General features: G+C 41.0%; 1 protein-coding gene across 1 annotated transcript in view; it reads right to left on the bottom strand.

The window, feature by feature from the left end:
* Positions 1 to 15,332, bottom strand: part of LOC139388535 (collagen alpha-1(V) chain-like) — a 128,405-nt gene extending 113,073 nt beyond the window's left edge. The window contains exon 1 of the mRNA XM_071135240.1: positions 14,940 to 15,332. Within this exon, the coding sequence (XP_070991341.1) occupies positions 14,940 to 15,054 (115 nt within the window). The 5' untranslated portion in view covers positions 15,055 to 15,332. The remainder of the gene's footprint in view (positions 1 to 14,939) is intronic.
* Between the last annotated feature and the right edge of the window lie 7,964 nt (positions 15,333 to 23,296).

Genomic DNA, 23,296 nt, shown 5'->3' with positions numbered 1-23,296 from the left:
GTAACTCGTCTGTGCTCTGTGCTCTGTGCTCTGTGCCTGAGAACTACCTCCGCCGGCATATCAGTCATGCTTCGCTAGCAGGACTTTTTACAGAAACGGGGATGGAATCAACCATCGTTTACAGAACATACTTTCTTTCGAAAACGAGTTCAGTTTTACAGGCGCTAATCAACTGACTTCTCCAGTGATGTGAGATTCACACGTTCTGTGTTGTTCAACCTCGTTTTGTTCCACCTATAACGGCTCTGTTAGCAAGGTTCATGTGTGGCTGATGCCCTGCCCTGGGTCTAAGCGATGCAAAGTGAGCAGAGGCCGTTTCTTTATGTCTGTCTCTCTGTCTCTCTTTCATATAGTCTTTCCAAACACTATCACCCAACCCCCCAGCACATTTGATGACCTAATAAAGCAAAAAAATAGAATGGCTCCAGAGCAGTGGATAAATAAAATGGCTCCAGAGCATAAAATACATTTTTAGATAAAACGATACTAAATATATTAACTTCACCAAATAACTGATAAAAACATACTGTTTTGCAATAAAGGTCTACAGTAGCCTCAACAGCACCTTCTAGGGTAGCACAATGGTGAGGCCAGCGGACAGCTATTTTCCATCTTCCTCTAGGCTGGATACATTGATTTCAATACAAAACCTAGGAGGGTAATGGTTCTTACCCCCTTCCATATACTTCCATATACTTAGACAGTAATTATGATGACTTCTGGAGGACGTCCTCCAACCTATCAGAGCTCTTGCAGCATGAATTGACATGTTGTCAATCCAATCAAAGGATCAGAGAAGGAATCTAGTACTGAAAGCATAAGCTACAGCTGCACACTGAAAACATGTTTTATAGGGGTTCTTTGGTTTGTAGCCATAGTGGAACCCTTTTTGGTGCTAATATTTTTTTAAGGTTCTATAAAGCACCATTAAATAAGGTTCTGAATAGCACCAAAAAATGGTTCTGCTATGGTTACAACCCTTTTGGGGCTATATAGACCCATTTTCTATGGTTCTTTAAGGAACATTTATGGAGAAAGGTTCTATTAACATTGTCAAGTAACACAAGGCCATACCGGAGTCTTTCACAAGACACTGTCACTGGCCATAATCATGTGCAACAAGCCATTGCATAACACAACATATTAGATAAATTGGAATGACACTGTCACTCACGGTTGCACAAAAAGAGCTGTGCGCAAACTATGCCCAAAATAGTCTAATGAGCCGCCTCCCCTACATTTGAATTATTACTAAAAGAGTAAAGAACACTTTTGTGAACTCTAAATAACCATTGAAGATCTCAAAGGGTTCTTTGAGTCATTATGGTTCCACATTGAACAATCCTCTTCCCAAAAAATCCTTGAGAAACCCACTTTTTTTGTGTGTGTATTGCCACCGGAGCATTGTACACATGGATTTGATTGTGGGTTTACTAATGCATTATTTTTAGTAGCTAGCTAGGTTGACTATGACGTTAGCTAATATGGTGACAACATGTAGGCTGTGTAGCAGTTAGCGGTTATGGTTTGAAGATTTGGCTTGGATACGTTTTTTCGCCTGGTCACAGACGGCTGTTGTGTTCTGCACTGAAGTCAACCAGATAAGGGAAAAGGTGGGAGGAGGAATTATATAACAAGCAAAGTGATGATGCTGTAGGCCTCTGTGACTGCTATGAATGTGAAATGTGTATGCAGGTGATCAGGGGTCTATTCATTCTGACGATTCTGTTGCAAAATGTAAAAAAATTACGGAAACAAACGGTACGAAATGGGGATGGACCTATTGGACCTGATTTTTACCTGATTTTGTCCAATAGAAACTGTCGTTTTGCAACTGTTTGGACTAATGATTACACCCCAGATCAGCTAAATGCAGGCAAAAGTGCAAAATGGTATTGAATGTTTCACTGTCTGTCACCTTAATTTTCCTAAGCTATTCTTGAATATGGGTTGTCTCATCAATTATTCCATGCCTATTTCTAGAAAATATGAACTTATTTTAGAATATTTCTAGAAAATATTTTCTCCAATTTGTCTCTCGACCTATGCACCTAAGTTAACACGTTAATTTGTAGGCTAGGTTGTAGGGTATAGAGCACATTTGAGTATCATGTAGTAGCCTAAACCTATCGATGTTACATTGAGCTGGGTGAATGGAATATGAATGACAGTCATCCAATACACTGTAATAGAAATAACCAAGTGGACAATTTCAACTGACAAAAATAAATGTGATGAAGTTGAATCAACTTGGAAAACTTTGAACTAAAATCAATGACAAGGTGACATTTTCTGTCGATTTCACGTTGAATTAATGTGATTTGAGAACTCAACCAAATGTAAATAAAATTAGACGTTGATGTCTGTGCCCAGTGGGAAGGCAACGATTCTAAAAAAAATGGGGCCTCCCTAATCTTAAACGGCACAAACTCCCACTGCTCCAGAGGTTTCTGGAGTGGAGCTAGCTACCAGTGAAGGGAATCATGCTATTACCCCGTAAAACACTTCAGTCAGTAGTTCTGATGCCCAGACTGTGGCTAGGACTGAGCCTAGGGCTGACTGGGAATGGGGGACTAGGGTTGGAAAGGATGACTCATTGCATTGCTTTCCATGCTCAATCATTATAATAACCCCTGATGGAGAACAGTACTGCTGTCCTGGAAAGCTGAGCTGAATGCCCAATTATTTTGTCTGGACAATAGCTAAATGGTATAACACTTCTGTTCTTACAGTGTATAAAGGTGGTGTTGAGTGAAAACTGGCATAGTCGATGACACTACTCTACCAACTGCAAGAGCATACTATCATGACATTCTAAGCCCTACACTGGCAAGGTGGAACGTCTTTAGAAAACACAAACAGACACTTACTTGAAAGACACACTGATGAAAATACTAAAATCCCTACAACCATTATTGGAGCTATGGGTTGTCAACTTAAACCAACAGCGTCTTGACTTAATTATCTGAGACGGAATATATATGAAGCAACTCTACTTTTCTCTATGAAATCAAAATAATAGCCTATTTTCGCTATTTCAATAGAGGATCATGACCAAGTCCAACCATAGTCTCCTGTCAAATCCCTGCCCTGGCTCAACAACTCTGGCCCATCCGGATGCATCGTGGGAAGATGGCCAATAAGATGTCCCAGGGTCCTTTGGGGCAGTCTATGTACTCTTGAGAGAACAGTGTTTCACTGTCCCCAACAGTCACTAGCACGGCACTGAAATCTTCACGACATGAGTGTCATACAAAGGATATCCTTCAATCTGACAAAGAGAGGGTCAAACTTCTGACCAGGAATATTATTTGATCACCCATCTCATTCCATCATCTACACAGATATAAAAAGCCAAGTGGCATGTGAGTGAGGAGAAAGAAGAATGTGTCAGTCTTTGCTGTTGATCAGGCATTGGATGGAGCTGGTTGGAGGCTAAGGGTCATAAACTAAGACATGAACTGCTCAACCGGCCGGTCTGTTCAGTTCCACACCCTAATGGCTGCACTCACAGTCTGAAGTGGCTCATGAGACTGCATGGTCACTGCTTACAGTCCAGCTAACTCAGATTATTTCCCCTGCACCACGGTGATAGACACACACACAGCCATTTTCACTCCACACAACCACTACTTATCTGATTCAGTAGAACTGCAGACCCCAAAACGATTTCCCATATCAGGGGACAAGAATATAGTCATTGAAAAGCTTGGGCAGAAGTGTGTCTGCGTTTGCTCAGAAGGGACAAACAATGGCTAATAATGATGGGGGTTGGATTTGGGGATTGAAAGGAATGTCCTCCATTTTGGGTTTCATGGCTGTGTTTTTATTACTTGATTGCAATGCTCAAATGCCATCAGTCTGGAGTCTGTGTCTGTGTTTCAAAATATTGCAGTCAAAATAGAACAGTCCTGGATTTTCCCATTACAACACCAGGTTGAGAGGCCATGGCCATTAGAAAGGCTTGATCATGAACATACTGCATCAATTAGTAACAGCCTTGCCGTCTCCTTTCATACAACACACACGCATGGCATCAGGGGGAATGTGATAGAAACCTATCATGGAAACTTTATTTTGTCAGCTGTATCTGACCTTTGAACCCCATAGTAAAGTCAACCTTTACATAAAAATAACCTTTTAATGACCCAGGTTGCTTTGCTTTGCTCCAAACCTCGCTGCTATGAAATTCACACCGTTTCCAAAGCCTCTCACCTAATGTGATGCAGGTATATTTCCAGTGAAAAGCCTAAAACCAGTGAGGTACAAATGGTGAACTTTTCTTGAGAAAAATTCCACAGTATTTTATTGCATAGTGCCTTGTTCCACCAGCAGTGGGATAAAAACTTCTGGAACGTCTTTGTCCCCCTTTTTTTTAGGTTCAGCGGAAGGCAAAATGGAGCTTATCGGATCCAGATGCTGAACGAGCACACAGTGAAACAACAAGTATTCTCCCGTTACTTTTTAATCAAGAACAAATGGATAAAAACGTTAAATATTGGAAAAACTCCATGAATCATAAGATAACAAAGACTCCCTTTCAGACCGAAAACAACAAGCAGTATAGTCAACATTTACATATCGAGTAGTGTGTGGCTTTGGCCCCGATACACCCACGTTTTCATTTTACCCAGGTATTCAAGGAATGTTACTGTAGTATTTTTGATGAATAAAGCAGTTTGACAGTTCCAGACCTAGGGGAATGATTCCTATTGACGCAGACAACAACCTTTACTTAATTAATTATAACAAACCACTGAAATGTGTTTGAAGCTTTGTGAAAAGGTTCCATTGATTCTGCTGGGGGACTTTGTGGAAGCAGTGAACAAGGCAGCCAGATGGCTAATATACAGCAACAACTTCCCAAAGAGAGTCAAATAAAAATGACCTCATAGAGCTCAAGGAATTAAAGTTCTTTAAATCAAGATCTAGATAAAGACAGAGTCAGCTAGCTGGAGTCAGTAAGTCAGCTATTTATCACCCATGTTTCAACCACTAAATGCCCAGATGCAGCCATTTTTTATCTCAAAATCAAATAATTTCTGTGTAGCAAGCAATTAAGTACCTTACTGGTCAAAAATAAACAAAAAAAAGCTTCTCAGCAAAGAGCAATTTCTCAAGCAAGAATTTTCCTAGGACTGTCTGGGAGTGGTCTGAGTGGGAAGGGGAGAACTGAAAACGAGCTGTTATTGGTAGAGAGGTTTGAACTCTCTTTCTTATTGGTCAATTAACTAATTAACCAAAATTTGCCAAAACTCCATCCCACCAAAACAGGCAGACATTTCAGGTGGTCTTTTCAAACAGCTCTTACACTAAAAGGGCATTATCATTATTTTCACAATTTCACAGTATTATTCCAACCACATAGTGTGGAAATACTGTATATATCAAACACATGAAAATCAAAAACTGGGCCTTTAAATCACATTCTACCTTCTTTGTTTTTAGTTCATGAAAATGTCATCAAAGCGAGAATGGGCATGGTTTTCCAAAAGCAAAACATTCCAGACTTTTTTGTGCCTGTTAATCATGTCATGCAAGTTCGACAAAGTACCCAAAATGCACCTCTTTCTCTTTATTTACAGTATGTGCCCCTCATGTCCTAAGCAGCCAATGCAAAAGCACAAAAATCACATTTAGCACTAGGCAATGGTTGAACGATGATCTTACGGCTAAAGATGATATCAATGTTTTTCTAAAACTCACCCCAGTTAAGTAAAACCAGGAATAGTAGTTCAACCACTGGTCGATCCTAAAGCAGACATTCCTTTCCTCAGGCTCTAAAACTGTACATCTGGCAGCGCTGGTCACCTGAAGGTCATGATCCTCAAACTTTAACTAACCCCACCCACCACACCCAGGGCTAGAACTGGGATGATAAAAACAAAGATTATCAACACCGACCATGCCAATCACTTAACGCAGGCCTTCTGCAGTTATTGTTTATTACGATAAGTAGCCTGTACTAGAGAAAGGTGCAGTTTGAAATTAAATAGGTTTGCTAATATGGGAAATTGTTAATTGGACAATTGATGCCTACAACCATCAACCTAGTAACAGTAGTTTAAAGGATCATTTTAAAAGATGGCGCACATTAATGTTATAAATGTATCAATCTATTTATCCATATCGCATCAATTGAGGCAAATCATCGCAATATGGATTTTGTCCATATTACCCAGCTCTACCCAGGACACCTGTGTCCTATTGGTCTCAAGTTATTACCAGACTTTCTCTCTGTACTCTCATTTATGCCAAGAGAAGATAACCTGGTCATAAATAAACTCTATAAACATTGAACTGAGGTCAATCTCTACCTCTGATGACACGTGGGATTAACGTTAGTAGAAATACATTTGTGTCATTATATATCTGATCCTTGTACAGTTCAAATGACATCATTATAGAAAGCGTAGGTCTTGGTAGTTGTGAGAACGGTTCTGTTTTGTTCTCACCTTGTCATTGTCACCATATTTGATGAGGTTTGGGCCAGGGACTTTCTGTTTGCTACGAGTTCTAGGACAACTAAATGTTGTATTAAACCACCACACAATTAAAACTGAATTGTATTGACCTAAGGCTTGTGTAAAAAAAAATATACCGGACCCAATTTGGAAAGAGAAAAGGAAAACAAGACATATGGGTATTTACTGCAAATATTTCTCAACAAAAGAAAGGCCAATACCAGTAAATGGTACAAACCAATAGCCACAGGAAACAACACACCCCTTATTAATTATATGTCAATTATTATCAGTAAAGAGTATTATCATGTGTGAGTGTTAACGTGTTCATTTGTACAGTATGCCTAATCATAAAAAGTGTTTCATATCACAACTGAAATAAAAACTGTTTCATTTATATAATTTCAGTGGAGAATGGTGCCTTCTTGGGGCTACTCCAAAGCTGTGTTGATATTGGAATGATATTACTCAACACATTTCTTTTAATTTGTTACACTGTGTTGAAAACGTAAAAATAAACGACGTGGTAAACCGATAGGCCTAGATTCTGCCATGTAGACGATGTTGCATGTGTAGTGAGCAATCACAGACAGACATCTAGAATCCTCTAGTCTAGAGATAGACGATGATGCAGTAGTTCCACTGTGTAGGTGAAGTCTAGCTTGATCCCAGATCTGTTTGTGCTGTCTTACCAACTCCCATGGCCATGAGTTGGCAAGACAGTGCAAACAGATCTGGGACCAGTCTACATTAGGGGATGATTAGTAAGCCTGATCAGAACCAGAGGTTTTCTGGATGGATGTCTCTGAAAGAGATGGGTGTGCTTCCAGGTCAGCAGTCAGCCCTTCCCTGGGAATATAGAGGGGTTATCTGGTTTAGGTCATGATAATGTGTTCTTTACTGCTGAACCCCCTGGAGAACCTGGAGTCATTAGTTTGAGTTACCAGCTAACTATAATGTTTGTCTGCCCTGATACGACACAGCTTTCACAAGTTGTAAATCAAAGCTGACCATTTTCTGCCTAAAATGACCTGTATCAATGTGTGTCTTACAGTGTCATTTTCATCTTGACATCAAACGTTCCGGACCTGAATAGTGGAGTTTCGAAAGTATCAGCTAGAAATGTGTCAGATTTTATGTCAGATTCTGATACATAGCAGCACTGAATCCAGGTCCTTGGATATATCCGGACACACCACATCTGACAGTTTACAGTAATCACTCCAAGTAATCCAGACAGAGTTAGGCTTTCCAACAAGTGGAATTGTTGATCACCCGCAACCTGCATTCAGAATGACTTCCAAAGTAGGATTTACTGAGACTACCTCAATCATCTAAACTGGAACAATCATGTCAGTAGCGGGTGCAATAAATCCAACTATTAACAGATTGGATTAGTTTAGAGAACGGTATGTTATTTATCTTTCTGTAGCATGAAACTGATCAACGAATCAATGTACATGCAAAAACACAGATACTACAGTAAAACAAACAATTCTGAAAATCGCACCGTGAATACAGCAGGCTGGGAAATATTATATATGGTTCGATGTAGAACCCATCTTACCATTCAAAGAATCCTACTTGCCATCTAAAAATTGTTATTGGGGTGTTAAAGGTTCTAGGTTGAACCCTTTGCCTTACAAAGAACCCTTGTCTTCTAAAAAGGGTTCTTCAGATCAAAATGTTTATTTTTAGAAGCCTATCCATCCGCAAATAAAACCCTTTTGGAACCCTTTTTTCTAAGAGTGTACAGTAGGTCTAATGTCTGAACATCTAATGTTTGCTGTACATTTCAATTATTTGCTATCGAGCTGAATGAAGAGAGCTAGCTAACTAGCCAGCTAACTTTTGGCTAGCTCCAGATGTAGCTAACGTTAGCTAACATCAATTTACTAGCAGGGATTAATACAAATATTTTATAGGTAGCTAGCTAGTTTGTGTGTAGCAGGGTTGTTGCTAGCTATTTAACGAGAATCACATTTCTCTACACCACCTATTTGGCACTGGGCTCCTGTCTTTTGGCCCAGTCTAACAGAGTTCGCAAAAATTATTTCATACATAGTTAGCTAGCTAGCTATTGAACTAATGTTTGACTTTATGTTTAGTTCATTGACTCCTGTTGACCTTGCTTTACATTCATGTGTATTTAGCAAAATCTTGTGGTTGGTCGACAGTATTGCACCCCTTGGCTTTGGCCACTCAATTGTTGCATTTTCCACCATATTGTTTTATTCCCTTTGCACACTTACTCTGCAGCAATATATTGTAAGTTCAAACCAAGGTTCTCCAACTCTGGTTCTGGAGAGTTACTGTGTGCAGGCTTTTGCTGCAGCCCATCACTTAACACACATTCAAAGAACCAGGTCTTAAGTCTGGTCTATGATTAGCTGAAGCAAGTGTGCTACTGCAGTGCTGCAAAGAACCTACACACTGAGTTGCTTTCCAAGAACAGAGTTGCCTAACACACTACTAACAATGTGTTTTATATCTGACAGCTGATGACCAGAAGCTGAGAAAGAGAAAAGGATGTTTGAAGATGAAACTGGCCTGGAAGACTCCACACCTTGGCATTACTAAGGATTGAAACAGTTGACTGCTTGAGCGACACCAGAGTTAATGCATTTCCGTTTACACGTCAACACTACATTACCTTTTCCAGAGCTCTTGACTACGAATTGATGTATTTTGTTCTGTAAATAAAGGTAATTCGATGTTATTTATGCTAAACCTTTTTTCCTTCCAATTTGTTTTTACAAATCTTTACAGGAAAACACCACGGGCACTATCTGATGTGTGGAGACATTTCACTGCAGCTAATGTAGAAGGATAAGCTGTGTACGTTTGCAAATACTGTGCCAAATCAGATGTGAAGAATGCAACAAAGATGCAGTATCATCTGGCCAATTGCATAAAGTTCCCTCAGCGCTCACAACAAGCAACCTCTGACAAAAGTCCCTCTACTTCTATTCAAGGTGAAAATGATGAATCAGACACCTTATCAATAGCAACAGCTCATGGTCCTCCTGGAATCAGAAGTTTTTTTGACTCAATAGAGGAACGTAGTCAGAGAAATGCTGATGAAGGTCTTGCTAAAGCTGTGTATGCAACTGGTTCACCTCCGATTCTCACAGGCAATGTGTATTGGAAAAGATTTCTGAATGTTCTTCGCACAGCATACACCCCTCCAACCAGACATGTTTTATCTACTAATTTGCTGGATGCAGAGTTCAACAGAGTTCAAGTGACAGTCAAAGCAAATCCTAGAGAAAGCAGAGTGTATTGTAATCATCTCTGATGGGTGGTCGAAATGTTCGTTGGCAAGGAATAATTAACTACATCATCTACACCCCTCAACCAGTATTCTACAAGAGCACAGACACATGGGGCAACAGACACACCGGTCTATACATTGCAGATGAGCTGAAGGCAGTCAACAATGACCTTGGACCACAGAAGGTATTTGCACTGGTGACAGACAATGCTGCAAACATGAAGGCTGCTTGGTCCTACCCTCACATCACACCCATTGGCTGTGCTGCTCATGCATTGAATCTGCTTCTCAAGGACATCATGGCACTGAAAACAATGGATACACTCTACAAGAGAGCCAAGGAAATGGTTAGGTATGTGAAGGGTCATCAAGTTATATTAGCAATCTACCTCACCAAGCAAAGTAAGAAGAATAAGAGCACCACATTGAAGATGCCCAGCAACACCAATTGGGGTGGTGTTGTCATCATGTTTGACAATCTCCTGGAGGGGAAGGAGTCTCTCCAAGAAATGGCCATATCACAGTATACCGATATGGACAGCCCCATCAAGAGGATCCTCCTGGATGATGTATTTTGGGAGAGAGTGGTAAGCAGCCTGAAACTCCTGAAACCTATAGCAGTAGCCATTGCACGGATTGGGGGAGACAATGCCATCCTGTCTGATGTTCAGACTTTGCTTACAGATGTAAGAGAAGAAATCCGTACTGCTGCACTGTTGCTTCAAGCAGAGAAAACTGCAGTTCTGAAATACATAAAAAAGCGTGAAAACTTCTGCCTGAAGCCCATACATGACGCAGCGGACCCCAATAAAGGTTGGCAAAAGCATCATGTCTGGTGCAGAGATCAACAAGGCCTATTGTGTCATCACTACCGTGTCTCGCCAACTTGGCCTGGATGAGGGCAAGGTTCTTGGCAGACTGGCGAAGTACACTTCCAAGCAAGTGCTTTGCAATGGAGATGCAATATGGCAGTCGTGCCAACATATCTGATCAGCCAACTGGTGGAAGGGACTTTGTGGATCTGAGGCTCTTTCACCTGTTGCCTCCATCATCCTCCAAATCCCACCAACATCAGCCGCCTCAGAGTGCAACTGGTCCTTGTTTGGGAACACACACACCAAATCGCGCAACAGGCTAAACCAAAAGGGTTAAAAATTGGTGGCCATCTGGGAAAATGTGTGTCTTTTTGAGCCTGACAACGAGCCATCCTCAACAAGGTTGGAAAGTGACAGTGAAGATGAGGCCTGAGTCTGATTTTCAAGAGGTGGACATTGACGAGGTCCTAGGAGAAGACATGGAACCCTGAGAGGGAGACAACCAAAGCTTTAGTTTCTGTTGAAAACGTTTTTGGGAGATGCAATGGATCATTGGGGATCATTCAATATTCCCTTTCTTTTGTTGTTCATGGAAATCATCCCATGTGAAGAGTCAACTCATTTAATTAAAGTTTAATTTGTTACTAAATCATTTTAGGTTTGCGAAAGTGGCTTGCGAAAGTATTCACCCCCCTTGGCATTTTTCCTATTTTGTTGCTTTACAACCTTGAATTAAAATTGATTTTGGGGGGGGTGTATCATTTGATTTACACAAAATGCCTACCACTTTAAAGATGCAAAATATGTTTTATTGTGAAACAATAAAAAAAGACAAAAAAATAGAAAACTTGAGCGTGCATAAATATTCACCCCCCAAAGTCAATACTTTCTACAGCCACCTTTTGCAGCAATTACAGCTGCAAGTCTCTTCGGGTATTTTCTCTTTAGGCACATCTAGCCACTGGGGCTTTTGCCCATCTTCAAAGCAAAACTGCTCTAGCTCCTTCAAGTTGGATGGGTTCTGCTGGTGTACAGCAATCTTTAAGTCATGCCACAGATTCTCAATTGGATTGAGGTCTGGGCTTCGACTAGGCCATTCCAAGACATTTAAATGTTTCCCCTTAAACCAAACGGGTGTTGCTTTAGCAGTATACTTTGTCCTGCTGGAAGGTGAATCTCCGTCCCAGTCTCAAATCTCTGGAAGACTGAAACAGGTTTCTCTCAAGAATTTCCCTGTATTTAGCGGCATCCATCATTCCTTCAATTAGTTTCTCTGTCCCTGACAATGAAAAATATCCCCATAGCATGGTGGTGGCAGCATCAGGATGGTGTTCTCGGGGTGATGAGAGGTGTTGGGTTTGCGCCAAACACAGTGTTTTCCTTGTTCTCGGGATAGCAATGAAATAAGGCTCTTGCTAGCCAATACCGAGTTATAAAAACTTCACTCATACTTGCATGTGTACTGGTTTCAGGAAGTGTTGCAGCATCACAGGCAATCATTTAACTCTGGTTGTTTTCTTCTGTTGGTATTTAAGAGTTGATTAAAGCCAGCAGCCAGCAGCTTCATAGTGAGTTCTGTCCAACGCCCTATAACCCTAGTAAAACTCCAGTCCAACTCTCCAAGTCATCTGGAGCTATTCTGACATGACTTGGAACTAATGATGTATATGAACCTTGTAATGTCAATGCTATGTTTTGGCCATTGAGTGGCCATATTGGCACTCCTCAGAAAAGCAGTACTCCCTTGGAATGAATGGAATTCTAAAGTATATCATTTTTAATGTTTCAAGGACAAATTTACATGTATTTAAGTATTTATTGTTGTAGTGGGGACAGTAAAATTAGTACTTTCTAAAAACTATACTTTAAGGGGAAAAAAGTATATATTTTTTATTTATTTGTATGTTTAGCTTACATAATATAATTTAAAGGTATGCATTAAGGTGTCTGGAATAGAATAAACCTGGCAAAAACAAATGTAGACATGAGTAAATGCATTTATATAGTTTCCTAAATGGTTTCTAGAATTATGGAGGTGTGGTAGCTTCAAAACAGCGCCTCCTGTCAGTCATTTAGTATATATATAATTAATTGCCAGGAACTGGGTATGGTTCGGTCAATCACATATAACCAATGACAAGCCCACAGCCCTTTTTTTACCATTAATTTACCAGGTTGATTTGAAAACAGAAGACCTCTTTTTCGAGAGAGAGACCTGGCCATTTCTTTTACAGGGAAAAAGTTCAAGGCCAACCCCTTGTGTAACCCAAAAGGCAATAATCAACTATCAGTCTGCATTGATAATTCACATGAATATGAATTTGTTTCCATCATTAGCACACCACTCTGACATGTCTGTGCACGTCCATGCAACTTAGGTTGACTGGAAATCAAATTAGGTTATCAAATTCCAGTCAAATAGGGAATTTAATTTAATCCACTCCAGCTCGCCGCATCTTTAGCTCAGATGTGGGGGGTTTTCTGCCTCGTCCTTTGAGGTATGTGGAGAGAACAGACCAGGCTATCTGTTTATCTAACAGCCTTTTGACTGGCTGACTGACTGGCTGGCTGGTTGACCCAGCTGGTTGACTGACTGAGAGCTCCACTGTAGCACCATTCAGTCTGAGGCCACCTACCATGCCAGGCAGTCCAGTGAGCTAAGAATATATGTAGGCCAGGCCACTAGGCCTTGGCCTGACTCATACTCCCACCCCACTGCTCCTGTCCATGGCTCGGACCCCCCTCCTTCACCTAGCTACATGCAATCTCTGTTAGCCCAGAAGTCAAATCTTGCGTAATTTGGTCAGCTGCGTGATTAACTTCTGTATTCATACCTGTTAGAAATTGAGAGGTCCGGGCAAAAAAAGAAGTCTCCTCCCTCGCATAAGGAAAACTCTCAGCCAGAGCCCCCCTTACAAATCACTCAAGGTGAAGCGGTTTAAGCACCGCCTTTGCCTAATCCTGATAAGCAAATGTCCAAATAACCATTGACGAACCCAAAAACCGAAACCAATGAGGATATCATGAATCCCATTCATTCCTAACTCATACAATTCATTTCCAACAGTGATTTGACATTCTAATAAGGGTGTTGAAAAGCAGTGTAAAACAGCATGATTGCAAAACCATATAGGTTCACAGGCACACTGTTTTCAAAAAAAAGTTTAGGTTACAAGTGATCATAAATAACCTTGTTTTGTCATCACAGGGCACATAAAACAGACAGCTGGAATGCTGGAGGATTGCCAGACAAATATTTATGGGATATATATATATTTTTAAATAGCCTTGAAGATTTCACAGAGACATTGCACTGTTATAGCGGTTATGAGGTAGGTCAGAAAAGTCCACGCGCGCATCCATGCCCAAAATGAGATGCCAAGTGTAGGCTCCACCCTGCTACCTCAGACGATGGAGGGGCACGCCCTCTCACGAGAGCTGAGCTCCATTCTGTCTCTCATTAAATAAATACCCCTTTGACTTACTGTTTCATGTTGGGAATCTGGAGGACAGTGTTGGATGTCCTTGTCATCAAGTTTAAAATACCAATTTAAGCCAAAATGTTGCCATATACGAAAACTAAGGCAATTACTACCTTTTTGATACCATATCCACAAAAGCTGCATAATGTTTTTTCCAGTTATGCTACATAAAATGCAATTAAGTAGGTCTAAAAAAGAGAGAGATGATATCGTGCAATAAAAAGTGATACAGGGCATTGTTTCCAGGTTGATCAACTCAACACTAGGCAGGGAATAAAAGGTATACCCTATATATCTATAAAGTAGGCCTACAAACCCCATGGCAACGTGTAGCCTATGTGCGCCCAACACAATAAAGTTTTAAAGACACTAATAATGTATGCAAAAATATGTGCATCAGAAGTAGCACTATAGATGTCTATCGATGACCCCATCTTTCAGAGTGCACAAATCCATCGCCGGAGGCAGCGAAATTCATCTGAATGGATGAGAGAGAAAACTTTTGGCACAATGTCATGGAAAAGGAGTTCTCGTTTGGCGCTGCAAGTCCTCTACGCATCGGGTCTTAAGAAATCGATAAACTTTGACAACAAACTGGACAGAACTATGCAGGACAAAGTATGCGAACAAGCACCAGTGCCATTTAATTAAAATCCTTGACCGGGCCCCCGGTCATTTCAGTTTATGACACCAATAATGTGGACCACATTCCAGAAACCAGACAACTAAAGCACGTTTTTAGAGAGGCGTACAAATGCTGCTGCTACCGGGACACAAGGGTATGATAGGGACTTGTTGCACATGAGAACATTGTACTGTCTAAAACAGACGACGGGACAAAAAGTGCTAAGCAGCAATAGCCTGCAAAAAAAAATCAGGCTGCGGTGTCCGAAAGGGATCTTACCTGAACTGGCTTGCGATGTGACAAAAAGTAGAATTACTGCTAAAGTGATTTGCGCGTCCTTTATCCTCCGTTTTACTTTCCATCTTATATGGGTATCCATGGTCGCCAAGGACATCCACGGTAAAGGCGGCTTAATTTTTCAAGAGCAACTGAAAAAATACTTGTGACAATTTCTGATTAGGAGAGAACTAGAAGCCAAAAATCCCAGAGAAAGAGAGAGGAGGGAAATTATTATTTTCTCAAACAGCCATTAGTGTTGGAGTGTGGATTCCTCCAGTTTGTGTGAAGGATGGGGCACCCTCTCTCGCGCACTCTTCCTCTTCGCTCCTCTGAAGAAACTGCCCTGCGCTGTTGAGCCTCTGATCAGAAGTGTTGCCCCCTCTCAATCTCACTGAAGCCCTTGGAACTAAAGACGGAGGAAAAAAGACTTCCTGCAGGCTGTCAGTCAGGCTAGGAACAGGACAGGAAAGCAAATCAGAGGGCTAGATTTATAGATCGGGCCTTGCCATTGGCTGTGGAATAGAGGAAAGTTTTGCGAAGGTTTTACGCCCTCTCTCCGTGCGCTGAAGTTTCTGCTTCAAACCGTGGCTTCAATCTGGACTCAGGAGTAGACCTAACATTGTAAACATAGATTTCCTTACCAACAAAATCTGCCAATTTTGAGAAGGGGCGTTAAAGCGGGAGATATAAAAACGTTTTGGACAAGAAGAGATAAATATTGTTTTCATATTCAATATGATACCGTTAAAGCGGGAGATATAAAAACGTTTTGGACAAAAATAGATAAATATTGTTTTCATATTCAATATGATACCGTTAAAGCGGGAGATATAAAAACGTTTTGGACAAGAAGAGATAAATATTGTTTTCATATTCAATATGATACATTGTTTTTTCCCCCGTTACAGCTAATGTGAAGACATTCTAATATTTTGAATAATAACATAGAAAATGTGGCTTTTGGACACACTGTGAAGTATAAACTGTATCGAACAGCTACATCAAATACATACGGGTTGCAGGTATCCTCCAAAATGAGCTGTACATTATAAGACTGATATGCACCTGCCCCAGCTGTCCCTCTGACACGCATGACAACTGGAGCGCGCAGGGTCGGGGAGGTGCTGATCCTTTGACACTGGCATAGATCTTCAGCTATGCTCGTGGAATGGGACTCGTATATTTAGAGCACAATAACATCTACATTCGGAACACGTTTTACAATAACACTACTCTCTTACTATTAATGTGATTTAGCATTCAATGACATAGTTGTAGCTTGAGTGTTGACTGATTTAAAAAAAAACGTTTGTCCTGATAATAATTTAGGAAGAATAGAAGGTATCATCTGTCATTGTTACTTGTATGAATTTCATTGGCTTTCATTTGGCAAATCCTCACTACTTGAATTCGAACAAATGTGGAAAAAACTCTCAGCAACCAACATGTCTCTTAAAAAAGTGTAATTTTCACATTTGCATAATATCTTCCAAATCAGTGTACATCCAGGTGACAACTCTTCAAGTGAGATGTGTTGTGTGTGTACACTTTCAGAGAATGCCTGTAATGTGGTGGCCTTTTGTACAAGGTGTCATATGGCTGGTCCAGTCGGGGGGCAGTCTCCCATAAAACTCACAAATGTTTGTTTTTTTAGTATTAAACACACAACATGGAGGATAGGCATTGCAATCTCATTGTAATCCATGTGGGGAATGGGGTGGTGAAAATGGCTGAGAGGGTCCAGGCGGTCTGGACTGAGGCTGGAGTGCTACTGTGCGGGACCAGGGGCACGGAGGGCTAGGTGGTGTGGATCTGGGTCACTTAGGGGCAGGGGGAGTAGTCAGGAATAGTATGAGTTATGGTAGGTGGGTCAGGAGCAGTTGGTGTTGGGAGTGGGGAATCAGAGGACAGTAAGGGGCAGGGAGGAGCAATCAGAAGAAGTAATGGAAGTAATCAGAAGAAGTAGTGAGACGGTTTCTCTGAGGGGATAGGGGGTTTGGCAGGTCGTGTATTCGGGCGTCTGGGTTTGGGTTCTGGGGTGGTCGCTTGTTGGTCTGTTGTTTTTCTGGTCTTCTCCGTTTGGTCATTTTTGTCCAGTTTGGGTCAACGTCGTCGTCTGAGAACTGGAGTTGTGAGGTCGGGGGTCTTCCGGTTGTATGGCCTCTCTCGAAACCAGCTCCCATTTGACCAGGGGTTTGGAGGGGGTGGAGGTGGAAAGGAAGGGATTTGTTGGGGGTGCGAAGGTGGAAGCTGTTTCTGAGACATCGTGGGTGGTGGGTTGGGTGGCTATGTGGAAAGGTCTGGGTCATTGTTGTTGTCTGGTGAAGGGGGTAGGGATATGGGATGGTGGTGTTGGCCCTTGTCCTGCCAGCGTAGAAACTGGAGCAGGTTCTGAAGAAGTGACCCCCTTTCCCACTCAGGTTGGTACAGCACTAATGGTTTCAACAAGTAAAGCCTCTTAAAAGGCACACCGTCAAATGGGTTAATGAGCAAAACAGGACCATGCACCCACAAAAGGTTTTTGGCACTCCAAATGTATAGTATGGTACTGTATTCTGTGGGGTGGATCTGAATTGCAGTATAATACTGGCCACACAATAGCTAGTGAATTGGTGTAGATTCACAGGAAAAGGCTTTTAGATTCCAAAATCACAATATTGCATTATTGCATTCTGTGTGGTGGTACTGAATTACAATAAATTACAGTCAATATTATATTCAGTAAAGCACATTTCGGTAGATTTACAGCATAAACATTTATGGTATGGTACTATATTCTGAGGGGTACAGCATTCTCACTAATGGGTGCAACACATATGGCTTCTTACAAGGCATGCCTTGAAATATGTTAATGAGCCAGAGATTCATTTGACGCCCATTTCTCAAAACTTTTTCTCACAATGCACCATAATACAGTACTTTATGGTAAAATTGCAATTGTTGTAATTTTACAGCAGTTTAGCAAAATGCCATTGAGCTCCCATAATGCATTGCTATATACAGTACTATACTGTAATATAGAGTGGCAATCGCTAACTGCACAAGTTTTGGTGTAAATTTACAGAAATGTGTTAGTGTAGGCAGTGAGTCAGTGTGACTTAAGTGTTGGCATGTGGATGAAATGAAGCTGTCTGAAGAGACTCCCCAGGCTAATGTAACCAATGTGAAATGGCTAGCTAGTTAGATGGGTGCACGCTAATAGCGTTTCAATCGGTGACGTCACTCGCTCGGAGACCTTGAAGTAGTTGTTCCCCTTGATCTGAAGGACCGCGGCTTTTGTGGAGCGATGGGCAACGATGCTTCGAGGGTGGCTGTTGTCGATTTGTGCAGAGGGTCCCTGGTTCGAGGGACGGAAGCTTTACTGTTACACTAATTTACTGTATATCACACTCAAACAGAGAAAGGTGAAGGAATAAGGCCTAGCTTGAAGCTTCAGAAATGTTTTTTCTCTACAAACATTACAAAACATACACATACAAACGATGACATACTGACACACACAAATCTCAACAATATCATACCCACCTGCTCACCCCCTTCATCACCAGAGCCCGCATCATTCTCCACCACATTGCATCAAACTGCACCATTTTGTTTCTCTCTGTCGCCCATTAAAGTATATTTCTTTTCCATTGTGTTAACGATGGAGGATTGGTTGATTTCCAGTTTTTAACTACACGTTTGTTTAAGATGATTGACGAGAAAAGTATTGTCCAACCCATCGGGTATCTCACTGCACCCTCATATGCCATGTCTTGAAATATGTAGACAGGTGGATTAGAAGTACATTTACATTGTAATACTTCTGACTGCTGACCTTGTAACTCCGCCCATAACCTTGGGGCTTTATAGCATTCCCAGAAGGCATGGATTACTGAGTCATTGTTAGTTTTACACTTAAGACATGATTCCGCTGTAGATTAAGTCAATTTTGTCCCTTGTATAATCAATCCTATACATTAGTTTATAGTGGATTGAGCGTGCATTTTCATTCACTGTAATTTTGTTAGTTATGTTCCAACATTCCCTCCATCGTGTGCCAATATCAGTTCTGTTTACGTCTTCGTTCCAATAGTTAATTTATTTTTAAATATATTGTCAGTTAGATAGGCTATCTGCAAGGTTTTGTATATCTTACCTATCAAATGCACATCCTTTTCTGACTCAAATAGGATTCCCTCCAGATTATTCTAGTGTCCAAAAGCTTTCAAATGGACCTTTTGTGAAATGAAGCTTTTAAGTTGCATATATTTTAACATATCTATTTTGTGAATTCTGAAAAGCTATACAAGGATTGTTCCATAGGGTGTTTTTCGGGAATGGTATTGGTTCTTGTAGAATTTGTTTTTTTTTCCTTCACATTGGTATAGTGTTCTTAACTATGAACCAGGTGTTGTTCTTAGATTTATCCTTTGAAAATAGACACGTGAAAAGATTCTGGGATGAGAATGCGTATCTTAAATATGTACACATTGTTTCTCTTTAGTGCATTTAACTATTACGTCTCAAGTAAAATCCCTGGGTGGCGAGTTGATACAATTCCAAGTCTGGAAGGTTGAAATCCCCCTCAGATTTTGGAAGATGCAAAACTTTTCTTTTTATTCTACGAGTTTTATTTGCCCATATAAAGTCTGTTATGGACGAGTATACTTTTTTAAAGAATGTCTTCAGTGGGGTGATTGGTATCACCGAGAATAAAAAAACTAAATTGTCAGCCATGCCATTCTGAAGAGGTTTATTCTACCTGTTAGAATCTCTCTCTGTGTCTCTCTCTCTCTCTGTGTCTCTCTCTCTCTGTGTCTCTCTCTCTCTCTGTGTCTCTCTCTCTGTGTCTCTCTCTCTCTCTGTCTCTCTCTCTCTCTGTGTCTCTCTGATTCAGTGGATGATGGGAATCTCACATTTGAGCGTGAAAATATAATACTAAAATATGCAATACTTCATGATCTCTAAAGAGAGGTGGAAACAGGTTGCATTTTCAAGCTTCTAACTCCCAACTTCAAGACACCAAATGGCCTCATACAAACACAGTTGGGTTGTCTTCTACTGTACCTATGTTTTATCATCTTCTGTCACCCTATAATTGTCCCATCATACAAGTCAAAACATTCCTAAACAGTGGTGTGATGGGGGCTGAATCACAGAACTCAACTGATGTTGTGGCTTCTCTAATGACAGATTCTCAAATGGCCAGAACGGGGGAATTCAAACACAGCAGCAAAAGCACACACACACACACACACACACACAGGATCCTACACTCTTAGAAAAAAGGGTTCTTTGCGGAGGGAACCGTTTTGATCAGAAGAACCCTTTTTGGAAGAAAGAGTTATTTGATGATTCTTTGGAAGGCAAGAAGTGTTCTCCAAAGAACCATACACAATATTTCCCATCATGCACTATTGCAGGGAGATTTACAGAATCGCTTTTTTTACTTTAATATCTCTGTTTTTGCATTTACATTGATACATTTTATGCTACACATGTAATGGCCGTTGTTGGTGGAAGAAGGTTATTATTTACCTTTATTTAACTAGGCAAGTCAGTTAAGAACAAATTCTTATTTTCAATGACGGCCTAGGAACAGAGGGTTAACTGCCTGTTCAGGGGCAGAACGACAGATTTATACCTTGTCAGCTCAGGGGTTTGAACTTGCAACCTTCCGGTTACTAGTCCAATGCTCTAACCACTAGGTTAGAGGTGAGGACCAAGGTGCAGCGTGGTATGTGTCCCTATTTATTATGGAAGCACGGAAATAACAAAGAGAAACTAGGCTAGAAACTACCGAAAACAGTCCTGTCTGGTGAAGACACAAAACAGAAAATAATCACACACGAAACACAATAGAAAACAGGCTCCTAAATATGGTTCAGGGACAACGATTGACAGCTGCCTCTGACTGAGAACCATACCAGGCCAAACACAGAAATAGCAAATCATAGAAAAACTAACATAGACAACCCACCCAACTCACGCCCTGACCATACTAAAACAAAGACATAATAAAATAACTAAGGTCAGAACGTGACAGTACCCCCCCCAAAGGTGCGGACTCCGGCCGCAAAACCTAAACCTATAGGGGAGGGTCTGAGTGGGTGTCTGTCTGCGGTGGGGGCTCTGGCGCGGGGCGTGGACCCCACTCCACCATAGTCCTTCGCCGCCTCTTTCCCCGCCTCCGTGGCCTCTTTAACGCGGCGACCCTCGCCACCGACCTCGGACTGGGGACCCAAGCCACGTGTCACGAATGGATGGGAGTTTCCGGCAGCACCGGACAGGCGGGAGACTCCGGCAGCTCCGGAGTGAAGGGCGATTCTGGCAGCTCCGGACAGACGGGAGATTCTGGCAGCTCCGGACAGACGGGAGACTCTGGCAGCTCCGGACAGACGGGAGACTCTGGCAGCTCCGGACAGACGGGAGACTCTGGCAGCTCCGGACAGACGGGAGACTCTGGCAGCTCTGGTAGACAACCCACCCAACTCACGCCCTGACCATACTAAAACAAAGACATAATAAAATAACTAAGGTCAGAACGTGATAACACAACGATAAATAACATACCGTTTTCTATACTAATCCAATCTGTTGGATTTATTATGCCAGTTACTGAGATGGTTGTTCCAGTTTAGATGATTCAGATAGTCTCAGAAGAAGTGTAAAGTACTTAAGTAAAAATACTTTAAAGTAATACTTCAGTACATTTTTTGTGAATCTACTATTTATATTGTTAGCAACTTTTACTTTTACTTCACTACATTTCTAAAGAAAATGATGTACTTTTTACTCGATACATTTTCCCTGACACCCAAAATTACTCTTTACATTTTGACAGGAAAATATTCCAATTCACACACTTATCATGAGAACATCCCTGGTCATCCCTACTGCCTCTGATCTGGCGGACTAACTAAACACAAATGCTTCATTTGTAAATTATGTCTGAGTGTTGGAGCGTGCCCTGGCTATCCGTCAATTTAAAAAAAATAATGTGCCATCTGGTTTGCTTAATGTAAGGAAGTTTAAATGATTTATACTTTTACTTTTGATACTTAAAGTATATTTTAGCAATTATAATTACTTTTGATACTTAAGTAGTATTTTACTGGGTGACTTTCACTTAAACTTGAGTCATTTTCTATTAAGATATCTTTACTTTTACTCAAGTATGAAAATGAAGTACTTTTTCCACTGCTGAGTCTCAGTACTAAATCTTCCATACTCTGGCAGTCATTCTGGATACAGGTTACGGGTGATTAACAATTCCACCTGTTGGATATTCCAATTTTGGCTGGATTCCAATATGAATTACAAATCCCTTTGCAAGCCAGCATAATGTGACTTGCAGGCCGGATGTGGCCTGTAAGCCATGAGATTCCTAACACCAAAGAAAGGCCCTCAAAGAAAGGCCTCATGATATATGTAATGTATTGTCATATATAATAGAATTTTTAAGGCTAATAAGGTTGTTAGAACCCTTCATAGAGGGTTCTAGGTAGAACCATATACAGGGGTTTCTTTAAAGAACCCTACATACATAGAAGGTTCTAGATAAAAACCCTCTGCAAAGGGTTCTACCCAGAACCAAAAAGAAATCAGTCAATTGAGATAAATTACTTAGACCCTAATCTATGGATTTCACATGACTGGGCAATGGTGCAGCCATGGGTGGGCCTGGGAGGGCATAGGCCCACCCACTTGGGATGCAGCGTTTATCCCCACAAAATGGCTTTATTATAGACAGAAATCCTCCTCAGTTGCATCAGTGGTTTTGGGGGCTGGTCTCAGACGATCCTGCAGGTGAAGAAGCCGGATGTGGAGGTTCTGGGTTGGCATGGTTACACATGGTCTGCGGTTATGAAGCCGGCTGGATGTACTGCCAAATTCTCTAAAACGTTGTTGGCGGGGACTTATGGTAGAAAAAGGTTCACCTCTGTAATGATCATGATGTTTAATCCGCTTCTTGATATGCCACGCGTCTCAGGTGAATGCATTATGTTGGCAAAGGAGAAATGATCACTAACAGGGATGTAAACAAATTTGTTCACAAAAAAAAAGCTTTTTGTGTATGGAAAAATTCTGGGATCTTTTATTTCAGCTCATGGGTTTATATTTTTGTTCAGTATAGATATGTATAGTGTAATTGTTGTTTATTGATGTATTCATGCAGGGCTCATCTGCAAAAGAGAATGTAGTCTCAGCATGACTGCTAAATAAAGGTTAAATAAAAATTCCATTATTTAGGAAAATAAACATCTTTAGCAAGCAAGGCAGCCGTTGCTTTTATAGACAGAACGTATCTGCAGACACATGTTGGTGTTAATGGGACATTGTTAAAGCTTGTTTGGCACGTGACTCTATGGCAT

This window comes from Oncorhynchus clarkii, chromosome 29 (genome assembly GCF_045791955.1).
Source record: "Oncorhynchus clarkii lewisi isolate Uvic-CL-2024 chromosome 29, UVic_Ocla_1.0, whole genome shotgun sequence".
Classification (NCBI taxonomy): domain Eukaryota; kingdom Metazoa; phylum Chordata; class Actinopteri; order Salmoniformes; family Salmonidae; genus Oncorhynchus; species Oncorhynchus clarkii.
The sequence above is the reverse complement of the archived record's forward strand: the minus strand, read 5'-3'. Positions and strand labels throughout refer to the sequence as shown.